At 46.3% G+C, this 18364-nt stretch overlaps 1 protein-coding gene across 1 annotated transcript in view; it reads right to left on the reverse strand.

Annotated features, from left to right (window-relative positions):
* The window catches only part of LOC126992525 (uncharacterized), a 59555-nt gene that overhangs the window by 3724 nt on the left and 37467 nt on the right, over positions 1 to 18364 (reverse strand). The window contains exons 35-37 of the mRNA XM_050851336.1: positions 2185 to 8022; positions 1057 to 1902; positions 1 to 918 (exon numbers count right to left, since the gene is read on the reverse strand). The exon at positions 1 to 918 is cut by the window's left edge and continues 1686 nt beyond it. Of these exons, the coding sequence (XP_050707293.1) occupies positions 1 to 918; positions 1057 to 1902; positions 2185 to 8022 (7602 nt within the window). The remainder of the gene's footprint in view (positions 919 to 1056; positions 1903 to 2184; positions 8023 to 18364) is intronic.

Consider the following 18364-nt stretch of genomic DNA (forward strand, 5'->3'; position numbering starts at 1 on the left):
ATACTGTATCTTGGGAGTTTTGTGTCCTTCCTTGGGTATTGGGATGTCCTTGGGCATATCCTGGGGCTTCCCAGTGTCCTTATCTTCCTGCGTGTCCTGGGATGTCCTATGAGCTTGTTCTGCCTCCTGGGACACTGGGACATGGGGGACATACTGTATCTTGGGAGCTTTGTGTCCTTCCTTGGGTATTGGGATGTCCTTGGGCATATCCTGGGGCTTCCTGGTGTCCTTATCTTCCTGTGTGTCCTGGGATGTATTATGAGCTTGTTCTGCCTCCTGGGACACTGGGACATGGGGCACATACTGTATTTTGGGAGGTTTGTGTCCTTCCTTGGGTATTGGGATGTCCTTGGGAACTTCCTGAGGCATCCTAGTGTCCTTATCATCTCCTTGTGTGTCCTGGGATGTCCTATGAGCTTGTTCTGCCTCCTGGGACACTGGGACATGGGGGACATACTGTATCTTGGGAGCTTTGTGTCCTTCCTTGGGTATTGGGATGTCCTTGGGCATATCCTGGGGCTTCCTGGTGTCCTTATCTTCCTGTGTGTCCTGGGATGTCCTATGAGCTTGTTCTGCCTCCTGGGACACTGGGACATGGGGGACATACTGTATCTTGGGAGCTTTGTGTCCTTCCTTGGGTATTGGGATGTCCTTTGGTATGTCCTTGGAGTCCTTTATGTCTTGGGATGTCCTAATGGCCTCTTCAGCATCTTGGGACACTGGGACACGTGGGACATACTTGATCTTGATGTCCTTTTTACCCTCCTCTGAAACTACCTTTGTGATGTCCTCAGGGATTTTCTTAGGCTCTGGTCTGATGTCCGGGACTTTCTCAGCTTCCTCTAGAGCCTCCTGGGACACTGGGACATGGGGAACATACTTGATCTTGATGTCCCTTTTCTCCTCCTTTGAAACTACCTTTGTGATGTCCTCAGAAGCTTCCTTAGTCTCTGGTCTGATGTCCGGGACTTTCTCAAACTGTTCTAGAGCCTCCTGGGACACTGGGACATGGGGAACATACTTGATCTTGATGTCCCTTTTCTCCTCCTTTACTACCTTTGTGATGTCCTCGGGTACGTCCTTAGTCTCTGGTCTGATGTCCGGGACTTTCTCAGACTGTTCTAGAGCCTCTTGGGATACTGGGACATGGGGAACATACTTGATCTTGATGTCCTTTTTAACTTCCTTTGAAACTACCTTCGTGATGTCCTCAGAAGCTTCCTTAGTCTTGGGTCTGATGTCCGGGACTTTCTCAGACTGTTCTAGAGCCTCTTGGGATACTGGGACATGTGGGACATACTTGATCTTGATGTCCCTTTTCTCCACCTTTGAAACTACCTTTGTGATGTCCTCAGGCATTTCCTTAGTCTTGGGTCTGATGTCCGGGACTTTCTCAGACTGTTCTAGAGCCTCTTGGGATACTGGGACATGTGGGACATACTTGATCTTGATGTCCCTTTTCTCCTCCTTTGAAACTACCTTTGTGATGTCCTCAGAAGCTTCCTTAGTCTCTGGTCTGATGTCCGGGACTTTCTCAGACTGTTCTAGAGCCTCTTGGGATACTGGGACATGTGGGACATACTTGATCTTGATGTCCTTTTTACCCTCCTTTGAAACTACCTTTGTGATGTCCTCAGGGATTTTCTTAGGCTCTGGTCTGATGTCCCGGACTTTCTCAGCTTCCTCTATAGACTCTTGGGACACTGGGACATGTGGGACATACTTTATTTTGATGTCCCTTTTCTCCTCCTTTAAAACTACCTTCGTGATGTCCTCAGGGATTTTCTTAGGCTCTGGTCTGATGTCCGGGATATTCTCAGACTGTTCTATAGCCTCCTGGGACACTGGGACATGGGGAACATACTTGATCTTGATGTCCCTTTTCTCCACCTTTGAAACTACCTTTGTGATGTCCTCAGAAGCTTCCTTAGTTGCTGGTCTGATGTCCGGGACTTTCTCAGACTGTTCTATAGCCTCCTGGGACACTGGGACATGGGGGACATACTTGATCTTGATGTCCCTTTTCTCCTCCTTTAAAACTACCTTCGTGATGTCCTCAGAAGCTTCCTTAGTCGCTGGTCTGATGTCCGGGACTTTCTCAGACTGTTCTATAGCCTCGTGGGACACTGGGACATGTGGGACATACTTGATCTTGATGTCCCTTTTCTCCTCTTTTGAAACTACCTTCGTGATGTCCTCAGAAGCTTCCTTAGTCTCTGGTCTGATGTCCGGGACTTTCTCAGCTTCCTCTAAGGCTTCCTGGGACACTGGGACATGGGGGACATATCCTAGCTTTCCCCCTTTGCCCTTCTGTCCCAAATCCTGCTTCATGTCCAAGGGTGGCATGGTAGGATGTCCCACGCCACCCATGTCCTTCTGCAGATGTCCCTGGTCAGTGCCCTCACCTGGGACATCCCACATTAGGTCACCTGGGGCATGTGGGACATAATGAACCTCAACTTGCTGCCCTGTGGTGCCTGAAATGGACATCCCAGGCACATCCATGTCCTTAAACACCTCCTGAATGACGGGAGCTCTCGGTGGGACATGGGGGGCAGCACCAGGGACATGGGACACCCTGGGAGGTATCTGTGGCGCCTTGGGTGGGACATGCGGGATATACCCAAGCGCTCCCATGTCCGACTGGCTTGGGGTGTCCATAGGCTCGATTGGGACATGTGGGACATAGTGAATGGCACCCTTAATAGGCATATCCCGCACTGTGCCCTTGTGGTGTCCGTTCTGGGTCCCTGTAGGCATTGGTGGGACACGTGGAGACGCTGGGACATCCTCTAACGTCCCCTCCGTCAACTGGACATCCTCAAACTCAAGTTCTTTTATAATGTCCTCAAGTTTGGATTCTTTCTGTATTTCGAACTTTATTTCTTGAACGTCGATTTTAACTTCACGAGCTTGCAACTTCGCTCCCTTAGAGGTTTCACGATTCGCTTCCTCTCTGGGTGAAACTTCAGGCGAAACTTCCAATGAAACTCCAGGTAAGACTTGAGGTAAAACTTCTCTGGGTGAAACTTCAGGTGAAACTTCAGGTGAAACTTCCAATGAAACTCCAGGTAAGACTTCAGGTAAAACTTCTTTGGGTGAAACAGGTGAAACTTCAGGTGAAACTTCAGGTAAAACTTCTCCAGGCAAAACTTCCTCCCCAAATGAAACTTTTCCAGGTGTAAATTTCCATTCCAACTTCATTTTTTTACCTGGTTCATGCTTCACTTTCTCTCCAGGTGAAACTTCTGCTGCTAACTTCACTTCCTCCCCAAATGAAACTTCCCAAGGTGTAGTTTCACATTCTAACTTCATTTCTCTACCTGGTTCATGTTTCACTCCCTCCACAGGTGAAACTTCAGGTGAAACTACAGATGAAACTTCCAGTGAAACTTCAGGTGAAACAGATGAAACTTCCACTGAAGCTACTGGTGAAACTTCAGGTAAAACTTCAGCTGAAACTCCAATTGAAACAGGTGAAACTTCAGATGAAACCGGCAAAACTTCAGGTGAAACTTCTCCAGGTAAAACTTCAGGCAAAACTTCAGGTAAAACTTCTTCAGATGAAACTTTTGGTAAAACTTCAGGTGAAACTTTTGGTGAAACTTCAGGTAAAACTTCTTCAGATGAAACTTTTGGTGAAACTTCAGATAAAACTTCTTCAGATGAAACTTTTAGTGAAACTACTGGTGAAACTTCAGGTAAAACTTCTTCAGATGAAACTTCAGGTAAAACTTCTTCAGATGAAACTTCAGGTAAAACTTCAGATGAAACTTTTGGTGAAACTTCAGGTAAAACTTCTTCAGGTGAAACTTTTGGTGAAACTTCCGGTAACACTTCAGGTGAAACTTTTGCCAAAACTTCCAACTCCACAACCTGAGGCGCGGGAAACACTCTTCCACCTCTCCCCTCCTCCACCTGTCCCTTCACACCAGGTGGAAGATACACACTCCTCGTAACCACCTCCTCCTCCACCTCCTCCACCTCAATTACCTGTGGACTAACGACCTTACCTGTACCTGTAGGCCTCTTTACCTGTGGCTTGTAGGGCAGGTTAAAGACAGGTACAGGTGGAGTCTCGTTAACCTGTGACATCTTGATCAGGTTCGAGGGGGGTTTACCTGGGGATTTTGAGACAGGTGTGGGATTGATGTTCTTAAGGTGGGTCAGGTCAATGGTGTCCTGTTTCAGTGGGCGTTTCAGTGGGCGGATTGGTTCTTCGATGTCCGCTTCCTCTTCCTCTTCCTCTTTCCTCTTCCTCCTCTTGGTTTCTGTTATGTCCTCCTCTTCTTCCTCTTCCTCCTCTTCCTCTTTCCTCCTCTTGGTTTCTGTTATGTCTTCCTCTTCTTCCTCTTCCTCCTCTTCCTCTTTCCTCCTCTTGGTTTCTGTTATGTCTTCCTCTTCTTCCTCTTCCTCCTCTTCCTCTTTCCTCCTCTTGGTTTCTGTTAAGTCTTCCTCTTCTTCCTCTTTCTTCTCTTCCTCCTCCTTCCTCCTCTTTGGTTTCATGGTCTCTGTTTCCTCCTCTTCCTCTTTCCTCCTCTTGGTTTCTGTTAAGTCTTCCTCTTCCTCTTCTTCCTCTTTCCTCTTCTCTTCCTCCTCTTCCTTCCTCTTCCTTGCCTTCATTCCCTCTTCTTCCTTCTTCTCTGTCTCCTCTTCCTCCTCCTCCTCCTCTTTCCTCTTCTTCTTAACTTTTGCCTCTTCCTCTTCCTTCACTGTCCTCTCCTCCTCCTCCTTCTCCTCCTCTTCCACTCTCATCCTCTTCCTCTCACTCTCCTTCTCCTCCTCTTCCTTCCTCTTCTCTTCCTTTCCTCCTTCCTCCACCTCCATCTCCTCCTCCTCCTTCTTCTTCTCCACATCCAAGAGACTATGAGCGGAAGAGTGGATGGAGGTAATTCTCAATCCACATGGGGAGTCCCCTGTGGCACCCTCCCCTGTGGCACTCCCCAGCAACCCTGTGACCGTGAGTGCCACCCCATACCTATCCTGCAGTGCCAAGGACTCCCGGAGGTCATAGTAGGACATGGCATCCCAGGGGTTGTCACACTCCTCCACAGGGGCAGCGAACGTGTACCCCTGGGGGAGAGCCGACTCGTTCGACCTGGGAAGCAGCTCACCCAGGGGAAGGTCAAGGTCACTGGGGGTGGAGGGTGCGAGAAGGGCCGCCTCACATCCCAGGGGTAGGATTTCCTCCGATGATAGTGACCCTGGGGCTTTGAGTGCCTCCTCCCTCCCCTGGGGTTCCCCTGTGATCGCCTCCACGGTGGTGATGAGAGCCAGGTTATACTCCCCAGGGGATTCATGCACCTGGGTGAGAGCGGCGTATCTCCCCAGGGGCCGATCCTCCCCTGGGGGTTCGACTAACTCCACCTCCTCCTCCTCCTCTTCCACCTCGAGCGATGCTGTGGAGATCTTCCGCCCCTTGAGCTCCACCCCAGGCCCCCCCCAGGGTAGGCATGGGGGTGGTAGGGGGGGTAGGGGGTCTTCTTCCTCCTCCTCCTCCTCCTCCTCCTCCTCCTCCTCCTTCTTCTTCTTCTTCTTCTTCTTTCTTCCTTTCTCTTCTTCCTTTTCTTCTTCTTCAATTCTTCTTCCTTCCTCCTCTTTCTTTTCCTCCTCTTCCTCCTCCTCCTCCTCCTCTTTCTTCTTCTTCTTCTCCTTCACATCTTCCCTCCTTCCTTCCTCCTCCTTCCCTGTTACTCCCTTCTTCCTCCTCTTCCTCCCTCTCTTCTTCTTCTTCTTCTCCTCTTCCTTCCTTTCTTCCTCCTCCTCCTCCTCCTCTTCCTTCATTTCAACATCTTCCTCTTCCTTCTCCTCCTCCTCCTCCTCCTTCATTTCCACATCTCTATCCACACCATTTCTTCCCTCTTCCACCTCCTCCACCTCCTCCTCCACCTCAGGCCCCACCACCACCACCACACTCGAGACAGCCACACCCCTAGCCAGACCCGGGGATGTGTCGGAGGTGTGGGATGCGACCCGCCTCTCCGCAGCGAAGGATGTGGTCATAGGTGTGGCTTCCTGAAACACCCCAACCACCTCCTCCTCGGTAAGGTTAAATTCGGTTGATGCGGTTGAGAGCTTGCGTGTCGGATCTTCAGTTTCAGCCGCATCTTTGGTCGGGGATGTGGTCAGGGATGTGGCTTGGGATGTGGTCAGGGGAGATGTGGTAGAGGGAGATGCGGTAGAGAGACATGTGACAGGGGAAGGTGCGGCTATCACAGGAGGTTCAGAAACAGGTGTGGTTGGAGGATGTGAAATTTGGGGGGATGCAACAGAGGGAGGTGTGGTAGGAGGAGGTGCGGCTGTCATGGGAGGTGTGGAAACAGGTGCGGCTAAAGGGTGCCAAATTTGGGGGGATGTGACAGGGGTAGATGTGACAAGGGGGGATGTGACAGAGGAATAAGGAGGAGGAGGAAGAACTGAGATATGATGCGAAGGGGGAGGTGAAATCGGGGGGGGAGTTGGTGTGGCAGGGATCGGGGAGGTAGGAGGTGTGGCTGGGGTGGGTGTGGAGCGGGGTGTGGCGGAGGAGGAGCGAGAGAGTGGGATGTGATGTGGAGGAGGCTGCGTTCCATCATATACCTGAACCTTGGACTTCACAGTTACATCCGCTGTCCACTTCCGAATGACCCTAACCCCTACAGCTCCCACCTCCCCCATGCACGCAAAGGCAGCCGGCACCTCCCCCTCGGCTTCCACCTCCTCCACAGCCTCCTCCGCCTCCAAATCCACCTCTATGGAAGCAGTTGAAATCCTCCGCTCAATATCATGGTTTCTGCTTTGGGTCTCGACGCACACCACTTCCGCTGTGACAAGTCCGCCCCTATCGTCGTCCAGCGTCCCCGGCTCGTTGGTCAGCGTGGGGAAGGCCGGGGTCATGGTCAGGTCAAGCGAGGTCAGGTCAGGGTCACCCAGAACCTCTAAGGGGACACATTCACAAGTGGACGATGCCGTTGAGATTTTCCGAGTGTCGCCGAGGCTTGTGATGATGTCCGATTCATCCGTTTCTGGGGTGGTTTGGGGTGATGTGTGGGTGCGTGTGGAGGGCGTAGGGGGTGTGGGAGGTCTGGGTTCATCCGCCATCCACACCCCGTCATCCACATCCAAGGGGGAGGTGTGGGTTCCAATCCTCCGCTTTTTACAATCTTCCACCTGATACGTAACCTCCACTAGTGATCCGCTTTCCATATCCGCAGCCTCCACCACCTCCGTATGCGTAGGGGCGCCTTCCACACACCCGTCATCCACCTCCGCATCCTCATCCATCTCCTCTCCGCTGAAGACATCCGGAATCTCCTCATCCACTTCTTGAAATCTCACCTCCTTCTTCACATGCCATTTTTTAACCTCATCCACTTGTGTGTGGTGGATGAGGCGGATGGGGTGGATGGCTGAGTCCTCGCCCCACATCCCACCCACTCGAGACCTGCCTGGCACCTCTCTGGCACCCCTGACAGCATGGGATGTGAGGGGGTGCGGGAAATCTTGAATGGCCGTGTCGTACTTTGTGATGGGAAGAGAAGGGAAGGAAAAGTAGGCCCCATCCCACTCCCCAGGCATTCCCCCAGGGTGCGACGGCGGGGGGAGAGACGCGAAGGGTGCATCTCCCCGTTCCACCCGCTCCACACCCTCCACATCCTCCTCCACCATCACGTTATGTCGGCGTAAGAATTCCACCATCGACGGAGGGAGACCACTTGCGGAATGGGTGATCTGTATGGGGTGCGAGGGAGGTGAGGGGGGCGACGGGGGTGCATGGCCCTCCCCCCAGACCGCCACCTCCCCCAGGGCCCCCGGGTGCCATGACGCCTCACCCGCCAACCCTGGGTGACCACTAACGCCCATATCACGCACTAAATCACCCATACCAACAACCTTAGAGTATCGCGCCTCCCCTGGGGTAGGGCGCTCGCTGCCCCCCCCGCTCACCCCTCCAGCACCCCCTTCCAAGCACTGGGGTGGAGGGGAGGAGGCGGGTGGATGGGGTGGATGGGGGGTGGATGTGACTGCACCGTCTAACCACATCTGGAAAAGCCACATCCCAGAAAGATAGAAACGCACATGGACGCACACAGGCACATGAACGCACATACACGGACGCACATAGGCTACACGGACGCACATGGACGCACATAGGCTACACGGACGCACATGGACGCACATAGGCTACACGGACGCACATGGACGCACATATATACACGGACGCACATGACGCGGACGAATACGCACACACACGCACATAGGTAGACTTGGACCGGCCAGTTCTCGCGCGCACATGTGTACGTATTTTTGAAGTGATTAAATTTTTTTTGTGTACGCGTAAAAAATGGTTTCGGATGATTTTTTTTTCTTTATTTTTTTTCTTTATTTTCTTTTTCTTTTTTTGATGTTAAGGAAAAAAATGACGGAAAATATTGGAAAAAAAATTATGATGAAAAAATGATGAAAAAATGATGAAAAAATGAAAATATGAAGAAAAAATGAAAATATGAAGAAAAAAATGAAAGAAAATGAAAATGTGAAAATATGAAAAAATGAATGAAAAAAATGAAAAAAATAAAGAAAATGAAAAAAATTATGAAAAAAATGAAAAGGAAAAAAATGATGAAAAATATGAAAAAAAAAATTTAAAATGTAAAAAAAAAATAATGAAAATAAATTCTTGATGTATGAAAAAATGGAGGAAAAAATTCATTAATACAAAAAAAATTATGAAAATGAAAAAAAAAGGAAGAAAGTTGAAAAAAAGAAAAAGAAAATTAAGAAAAAAATATAAGAAAATTTACGAAGCCGTTTTTCATTGAGCGAGAACTGGCAGACGAGAGAGAGAGAGAGAGAGAGAGAGAGAGAGAGAGAGAGAGAGAGAGAGAGAGAGAGAGAGAGAGACAGAGAGAGACAGACAGATCGAGAGACAGACAGATCGAGAGACAGACAGAGACAGACAGATCGAGAGACAGACAGATCGAGAGACAGACAGATCGAGAGACAGACAGACAGAGAGAGACAGACAGATCAAGAGACAGACAGATCGAGAGACAGACAGAGAGAGAGAGACAGACAGATCGAGAGACAGACAGAGAGAGACAGACAGATCGAGAGACAGACAGACAGAGATAGACAGATCGAGAGAGACAGACAGATCGAGAGACAGACAGATCGAGAGAGAGAGAGAGAGAGAGAGAGACAGATCACAAGACAGACAGACAGACAGACACAGAAGGCAACCAACATACGAACACACAGACAGACAGACAGACAGACAGACAAGGAATAAAATAAAATACAGATTATTCAAGAACCATCACCAAATGTCTTAAAAAATACTGTTTGTGGAGGCTGAGGCAAAACGCACACACACACACACGCGCGCACACACCCCAAAAAACGCACACGAACCCAGACGCACACACCCACACACACACACACACACACGCACACAGACTTACCTCAAGTTTTCTTCCTCCTCCTCCTCCTTTTCGCTTCTCTCCAATTTCTTCCTCCACGTTTGAGGAAGGAGGAGGAGGAGGACTATCACAGGGGACCTCTTCCTCTTCTTCCTTCTTCTTCTCCTCCTCCTCTTCCTCTTCCTTTCGTTCACTTCTTCCTTCTTCCTCCAAGCTTGAAACCTCCTCTTCTTCCTCCTCCTCCTCTTCCTCCTCCTCCAACCGTCCTCCTCCTTCACCCGCCAGGCCCTCAACCGAACCAGGCTGGGAGATCAGAGTCACCCGGATCGCCTCTTGCGCCTCTGGTAGACGAGTTCCGGTTGACGAGATAACAGTCATATGGTGGACGACCTCGGTTGAATGTATCGACACGCGCTGTGGGGCATCCGGCGGGGGGGGGCTACCGGGTGTGTGGTTGACGGTGTGGGTGTCGTCTTCGGTTGTGGTGGTTGTGATGTGGATGTGGGGGTGTGGGGGGGAGGTGCGGGGGGGGTGTTTCCCAGCCTCCCCCTTCACAAAATCTACCCCCCCAACGTGAACCTCTTGTATCGTGAATTCTATGGGGGGTGCGGAGGGCTGTGGGGGGGGGCTGGGGGGTGCGGGAGAGGCCAGCGGAGGGGTGACAGGGGGTGTGGAAGGGGTGCGAAGGGGTGACGCAGGGGTAAGCTCAGAGGAACTTGTGTGTACATTAGTATGTGTGTTAGTGTGTGTGTGTGTTTCCTGGGGTGATGTAGGGGGTGATAGGGGGCCGTCAATCCCTCTCTCCACCCCATCCACCCCCTCTTCCACCTCCTCTTCCACATCGCTCTCACTCACATCACTCATAACCTCCTCCAATTCCGCAATCATAGCCTGTAGTTCTTCCACTGGCAAATCTCCACTTTTTCCCGGTGGGCGTTCCGCAGGTGGAGGAGTGGAGGAGGCAGGCGGAGGAGTGGAGGAGGCAGCAGGAGGTGGAGGAGGTGGATGAGAATGTGGGAAATGTGGAGCATCTAGCATAGTGGAGGTCGCGACGGACCCCAAAATCTCATCCACTGTAGCGATGTCATCCACCCCCGCCCCGGATATGTACCCGTAGTGACCCGTAGCGCCCCGGGAGGATGACACGGACTCGGAAATGGACTCGAGGTCGGAGAATGTGGCCTCCATGTCCCGGCTGGCTTCGGACATGGGCGCCATATCCGTGTCAAGAGAGGTCAAGGATTCAAGGTCATCATCTTCTAAGCTCTTTCCCCGAAGCATGACCCCCCCGCCCCGCCCCCTTGACCCCTTAGCGACCTCCTGGAGACCGGCTATTAAGGCGTCTAAGTCCCCTTCCCCCTCGCTGATGGGGCGGGGCGGTGGAGCGGGGCTGGTGGAGGAGGAGGAGGGGGAGGCGGAAGATGGGATGTTGAACGCAAGATGTGAGATTGTCATTTTCACCTCTTCCACCTCGACCAGGCTAACCGTTTTGTCTCCTCCACCTCCTCCGCTTACCTCCATCTCCTCCTCCTCCTTGTGTGTGGTGGAGGAGGTGGAGATGAGCGTGGAGGAGACAGGAGTGGAGGTTAGAGTTTGGGACTGAGCGGTTTCCTTCTCCTCCGCTTCTTCCACCTTCTCCTCCTCCTCCTCCTTCTTCTCTTCCACTACAACCACACTGCTAGCCAAGGAGCTTCCCCATGTGGTACTCTCGGTGGAGGAGAACATGTTCGTCTCCACTTTTTCCTCCACTAGGTTATGGGAGATGAGGGGCTTGACGATCTCTTCCACCTCTCTTTTTTTCTCTTCCTTGGTGGAGGTTGTGGAGGTGGTGGAGGAGGTGGAGGCCTGTATGTGGAGCTGGAAAGATACATGTACGTACATGGCTCACGCGCACACACACACACACACGTACACACACACACACAAATGACTTCTTTCTTGTTAAATTTTTGTTGTTTATTTTGCTTAATTTAAATATCTATCTATCTATCTATCTATCTATCTATCTATCTATCTATCTATCCTCCTCCCTCCTCCCTCCCTGAATCTTTCCTCCGAGGGGTGCCGAAAGTGCCTCCATCTCTCCCTGTTCTGGCACTCCCTCTCTCCACATTCAAGTCAGTCGCTCCACTCTCCCTCCACATTCAAGTCAGTCGCTCCACTCTCCCTCCACATTCAAGTCAGTCGCTCCACTCTCCCTCCACATTCAAGTCAGTCGCTCCACTCTCCCTCCACATTCAAGGCAGTCGCTCCACTCTCCCTCCACATTCAAGTCAGTTGCTCCACTCTCCCTCCACATTCAAGTCAGTCGCTCCACTCTCCCTCCACATTCAAGTCAGTCGCTCCACTCTCCCTCCACATTCAAGTCAGTTGCTCCACTCTCCCTCCACATTCAAGTCAGTCGCTCCACTCTCCCTCCACATTCAAGTCAGTCGCTCCACTCTCCCTCCACATTCAAGTCAGTCGCTCCACTCTCCCTCCACATTCAAGTCAGTCGCTCCAAACTCTCTCCACATTCAAGTCAGTCGCTCCACTCTCCCTCCACATTCAAGTCAGTCGCTCCACTCTACCTCCACATTCAAGTCAGTTGCTCCACTCTCCCTCCATATTCAAGTCAGTCGCTCCACTCTCCCTCCACATTCAAGTCAGTCGCTCCACTCTCTCCACATTCAAGTCAGTCGCTCCACTCTCTCCACATTCAAGTCAGTCGCTCCACTCTCTCCACATTCAAGTCAGTCGCTCCACTCTCCCTCCACAGTCAAGTCAGTCGCTCCACTCTCTCCACATTCAAGTCAGTCGCTCTAAACTCTCTCCACATTCAAGTCAGTCGCTCTAAACTCTCTCCACATTCAAGTCAGTCGCTCCACTCTCTCCACATTCAAGTCAGTCGCTCTAAACTCTCTCCACATTCAAGTCAGTCGCTCCACTCTCTCCACATTCAAGTCAGTCGCTCTAAACTCTCTCCACATTCAAGTCAGTCGCTCTAAACTCTCTCCACATTCAAGTCAGTCGCTCTAAACTCTCTCTCTCTCTCTCTCTCTCTCTCTCTCTCTCTCTCTCTCCCCTTCCCTCGTACACTCTCTCCACAAATTCAATCTCATCAAGTTTATATTTCATTTTGTTCATATTTATTATTTCGGAGTCTATTAACCCACTCGTACTTATTGAATTACTTATACTTGCAATCAGTTTACTTATAATACTAATCCTTTCACTTATATCTCCTCTCGTTTTACTTATATTTGCTCCTGGGTTAAAGTTCCTCTCAAATTATAAATAGTTTTCGATCCTTTTTCCTGTTGTTTTCATCTGCTTGGATTTTTATCTCGTGTGAAAGTCAATCTTGAAACATCGTAAGGGAGAGAAGATTGTAATGAAGGGAGGAAACATCGTAAGGGAGAGAAGATTGTAATGAAGGGAGGAAACATCGTAAGGGAGAGAAGATTCAAATAAAGGGAGGAAACATCGTAAGGGAGAGAAGATTGTAATGAAGGGAGGAAACATCGTAAGGGAGAGAAGATTGTAATGAAGGGAGGAAACATCGTAAGGGAGAGAAGATTGAAATAAAGGGAGGAAACATCGTAAGGGAGAGAAGATTGTAATGAAGGGAGGAAACATTGTAAGGGAGAGAAGATTGAAATAAAGGGAGGAAACATCGTAAGGGAGAGAAGATTGTAATAAAGGGAGGAAACATCGTAAGGGAGAGAAGATTGTAATGAAGGGAGGAAACATCGTAAGGGAGAGAAGATTGAAATAAAGGGAGGAAACATCGTAAGGGAGAGAAGATTGAAATAAAGGGAGGAAACATCGTAAGGGAGAGAAGATTGAAATAAAGGGAGGAAACATCGTAAGGAGAAAAGAAAATTGTAATGAAGGAGGAAACATTGTAAGGGAGAGAAGATTAAAGAAATAAAAGGAGGAAACAATTTAAAAAAGAAGAATCATAAAACAGGAGAAATATTAAAGAAAAAGGAGGAAACATTGTAAGGAAAGAAACATTTTAATGAAGAGGAAACATCGTAAGGGAGAGAAGATTGTAATGAAGGGAGGAAACATCGTAAGGGAGAGAAGATTGTAATGAAGGGAGGAAACATCGTAAGGGAGAGAAGATTGAAATAAAGGGAGAAAACATCGTAAGGGAAGAAAAAGAAAAAAATTAAAAGGAAGAAACAGAGAAATATTAAAGAAAAACCAAAGAAAAATTTTAAAACAAAGAAACAATTTAAAAAGAAGAATCATAGAACAGAAAAATATTAAAGAAAAACAAAGAAAAATTTTAAAACAATGAAACAATTTAAAAAGAAGAATCATAAAACAGAGAAATATTAAAGAAAAAACAAAGAAAAATTTTAAAAGAAAGAAACAATTTAAAAAGAAGAATCATAAAACAGAGAAATATTAAAGAAAAAACAAAGAAAATTTTTAAAAGAAAGAAACAATTTAAAAAGAAGAATCATAAAACAGAAAAATATTAAAGAAAACCAAAGAAAAATTTTAAAAGAAAGAAACAATTTAAAAAGAAGAATCATAGAACAGAGAAATATTAAAGAAAAAACAAAGAAAAATTTTAAAAGAAAGAAACAATTTAAAAAGAAGAATCATAAAACACAAATATTAAAGAAAAAACAAAGAAAATTTTTAAAAGAAAGAAACAATTTAAAAAGAAGAATCATAAAACACAAATATTAAAGAAAAACAGAAAAATTTTAAAAGAAAGAAACAATTTAAAAAGAAGAATCATAGAACAGAAAAATATTAAAGAAAAAACAAAGAAAAATTTTAAAACTCAAGGAAAAAAAAACGCAAAAGAAAATTCGAAGGGGAAAGAAAATTCATGAAAAAATAAAAAATAAATTAAAAGAAAAACTGTAAAGAAGAAAATCGTGCCAAAGAAAAATAGAAAGAGCAAAATCGTAAAGGAAAAAAATGAAAATAAAAAAAATATATAGACGAAGAAAAAAAAATTCATAGAGTAGCGAATGATATGATTGACTTTCACACGAGAGTTTCCGATGTTCGTTCGTAAGTTTGTCTACGCGCGACGCTGCTGCCGCAAGAGGGAAGGGAGAGTCTTGTAGCCCCAGCGTAAGCCTTGTGTTAGACAGACAGACAGACAGACAGACAGAGGGATAGAAAGACACACAGATAGATAGATAGACAGACAGACAGACAGATGGATAGAGATAGATAGATAGATAGATAGATAGATAGATAGATAGACAGACAGACAGACAGACAGATAGATAGAGATAGATAGATAGATAGATAGATAGATAGATAGATAGACAGACAGACAGAGAGGAATTGAAAGGCACAGACAAACAGATAGACACAGAGATAGATAGATAGATAGATAGATAGACAGCTTATGGAGGTAAAGGAAGGGGAAGGAAGAGGAGGAGGAAGAGGAAGAGGAGGAGGAAGAAGAGGGGAGGAGAAGGAGAGAGAGAGAGAGAGAGATCTGTTATACCCCCAAAACATGTATGAACGTGTCAACCATGGACTAACACACACACACACACACACACACACACATATACAAAGACGCACACAGATTATATCCAAGAGAATGTTAGTTATATGTACACACACACACACACACACACACACACACACACACACACACACATTAAGTAAGATATTTTTTTATGTATATTTTTGGAAAGAATTTTGACCGAAAGTAAAAAAAATATTATACGCACATACCTACATAACGTACATACATACATACACACGTACACACATATCGTAATAATAATAATAATAATAATAATAATAATAATAATAATAATAATAATCATAATAATCGGATTGACGTATTTTCCGATAAGCTTCTAACACTACCCTAGGCCTACAAAACGGAAAGCTGGATATGCCAATCTCTAACCCCCATATCTATCAATCCTTCTATCCTCAATCTATCTATCCAATCAATCTATTATCCAAGGCTCCGTTCAAACATTGCCCCATCTCTAACCCCCATATCTATCAATCCTTCTATCCTCAATCTATCTATCCAATCAATCTATTATCTAAGGCTCCGTTCAGACATTGCCCCATCTCTAACCCCTATATCTATCAATCCTTCTATCCTCAATCTATCTATCCAATTGGTCTATTATCTAAGGCTCCGTTCAGACATTGCCCAATCTCTAACCCCCATATCTATCAATCCTTCTATCCTCAATCTATCTATCCAATTGGTCTATTATCTAAGGTTCCGTTCAGACAATGCCCAATCTCTAACCCCTATATCTATCAATCCTTCTATCCTCAATCTATCTATCCAATTGGTCTGTTTATCTAAGGCTCCGTTCAGACATTGCCCAATATCTAGCCACCAAATCTATCAATCCTTCTATCCTCAATCTATCTATCCAATTGGTCTATTATCTAAGGCTCCGTTCAGACATTGCCCCATCTCTAACCCCCATATCTATCAATCCTTCTATCCTCAATCTATCTATCCAATCAATCTATTATCCAAGGCTCCGTTTAGACATTGCCATATCTCTAACCCCCATATCTATCAATCCTTCTATCCTCAATCTATCTATCCAATCAATCTATTATCTTAGGCTCCGTTCAGACATTGCCCCATCTCTAACCCCCATATCTATCAATCCTTCTATCCTCAATCTATCCATCCATTTGGTCTATTATCTAAGGTTCCGTTCAGACATTGCCCAATCTCTACCCCCCATATCTATCAATCCTTCTATCCCTAATCTATCTATCCAATCAGTCTGCTTATCTAAGGCTCCGTTCAGACATTGCCGATAAAGCGTTCCCTTCCATCTCGATCTAGGAAACTTTGAGAGCGAGATCAATCGTGGCTGTCAACACCCGATCGCATGTGTCTGGCCTCGCTCTGGCTTTCGTCAAGTCGAAAGTGAGATTGAATTCCCTACATTTGACGAGGATAGTGACCCAATTTTGTTGACGCTCGCTCAACTGCTGGAAAATAGACGATCGAAAATGTTAAAGAAGTGGGGTAACGTGGATGAGATCAACGATACAGGTCAAACACAGGTGTTAACTCGCAGTCTACCGCTGGTCAACCGCCAACTGGCTTATCGGGAGTGATCTGGGACAAACGGGACGTATAGGTCTGGTAGGTTTTCTTTAAGGGCCTGGTGGTAGACCTAGGCCCATCATCGCGCAGGCAAAATCCACGATGCCACAAATTTTGCATTGATGTTACTGATTGGGACGGAACAGGGCGCTAATTTGGCAATGTGTGAATTCACCTTGACTAAAATCTATCCTTGTCTACCAATCACCAGCAGAGGGACACTCATTCTAAGGCTTCTTCTATTCTCCCTTGTGAAGCTTGTTGACTGAGCACGATCTATCTTAATACATCTATTGTTTCTATGTATCTATCAGACACAGAGTTTTCCTCCCATTATTATTTACACCGTTTTCTATTTCAATTCTATTCATTTCTGTCTATCGTTTTCTAATCCAATCTAAGGTTTCTCAATCAATCTATGGGTGTCTATTCTATTTCTATCTATGGTAATCTATTTCTATCGATGGAAGTCTAATCTGATTTTTGGTTCTTAATTCAATTCACTGTTTTCTATCCTAATTCTATTCATCTCTGTCTATCATTTTCTAATCCAATCTAATGTTTTGTAATTCAATCTATTGCTTTCTATTCTAATTCTATGATTATCTATTTCTATCGATGGAAGTCTAATTGATTTCTTTATTATTTCCCGCAAAGCCTTATTCAGCGGACACAAAATATATCAATAATTTCTATACATGTTCTGCCCTTCCGCTAACCGAGGGAGACTTATCTAAATATATCAATCACTTTTATATGTGACGCAACAGTCTCTATGTTCCGCCCTTCCGCTAACGACCGAGGGAAACTAATCTAAATATATCAATCATTTCTATACTTGAAGCAGCAGTCTCTATGTTCCGCCCTTCCGCTAACAACCGAGGGAAACTAATCTAAATATATCAATCATTTCTATATATGAAGCAGCAATCTCTCTGTTCCGCCCTTCCGCTAATGACCCAGGGAGACTAATCTAAATATATCAATCATTTCTATACTTGAAGCAGCAGTCTCTATGTTCCGCCCTTCCGCTAACCGAGGGAAACTAATCTAAATATATCAATCATTTCTATATATGAAGCAGCAATCTCTATGTTCCGCCCTTCCGCTAATGACCCAGGGAGACTAATCTAAATATATCAATCATTTCTATACTTGAAGCACCATCCTCTCTGTTCCGCCCTTCCGCTAACAACCGAGGGAAACTAATCTAAATATATCAATCATTTCTATACTTGAAGCAGCAATCTCTCTGTTCCGCCCTTCCGCTAACGACCGAGGGAAACTAATCTAAATATATCAATCATTTCTATATATGAAGCAGCAATCTCTCTGTTCCGCCCTTCCGCTAACGACCAAGGGAGACTAATCTAAATATATCAATCATTTCTATATATGAAGCAGCAATCTCTCTGTTCCGCCCTTCCGCTAACGACCAAGGGAGACTAATCTAAATATATCAATCATTTCTAGATGTGAAGCAGCAATCTCTATGTTCCGCCCTTCCGCTAACAACCCAGGGAGACTAATCTAAATATATCAATCATTTCTAGATGTGAAGCAGCAATCTCTATGTTCCGCCCTTCCGCTAACGACCCAGGGAGACTAATCTAAATATATCAATCATTTCTAGATGTGAAGCAGCAATCTCTATGTTCCGCCCTTCCGCTAACGACCCAGGGAGACTAATCTAAATATATCAATCATTTCTATATGTGAAGCAGCAATCTCTATGTTCCGCCCTTCCGCTAACCGAGGGAAACTAATCTAAATATATCAATCATTTCTATATGTGAAGCAGCTATCTCTATGTTCCGCCCTTCCGCTAACGACCCAGGGAGACTAATCTAAATATATCAATCATTTCTATATGTGAAGCAGCAATCTC

The sequence above is a fragment of the Eriocheir sinensis genome, unplaced genomic scaffold (genome assembly GCF_024679095.1).
Source record: "Eriocheir sinensis breed Jianghai 21 unplaced genomic scaffold, ASM2467909v1 Scaffold486, whole genome shotgun sequence".
Classification (NCBI taxonomy): Eukaryota; Metazoa; Arthropoda; class Malacostraca; order Decapoda; family Varunidae; genus Eriocheir; species Eriocheir sinensis.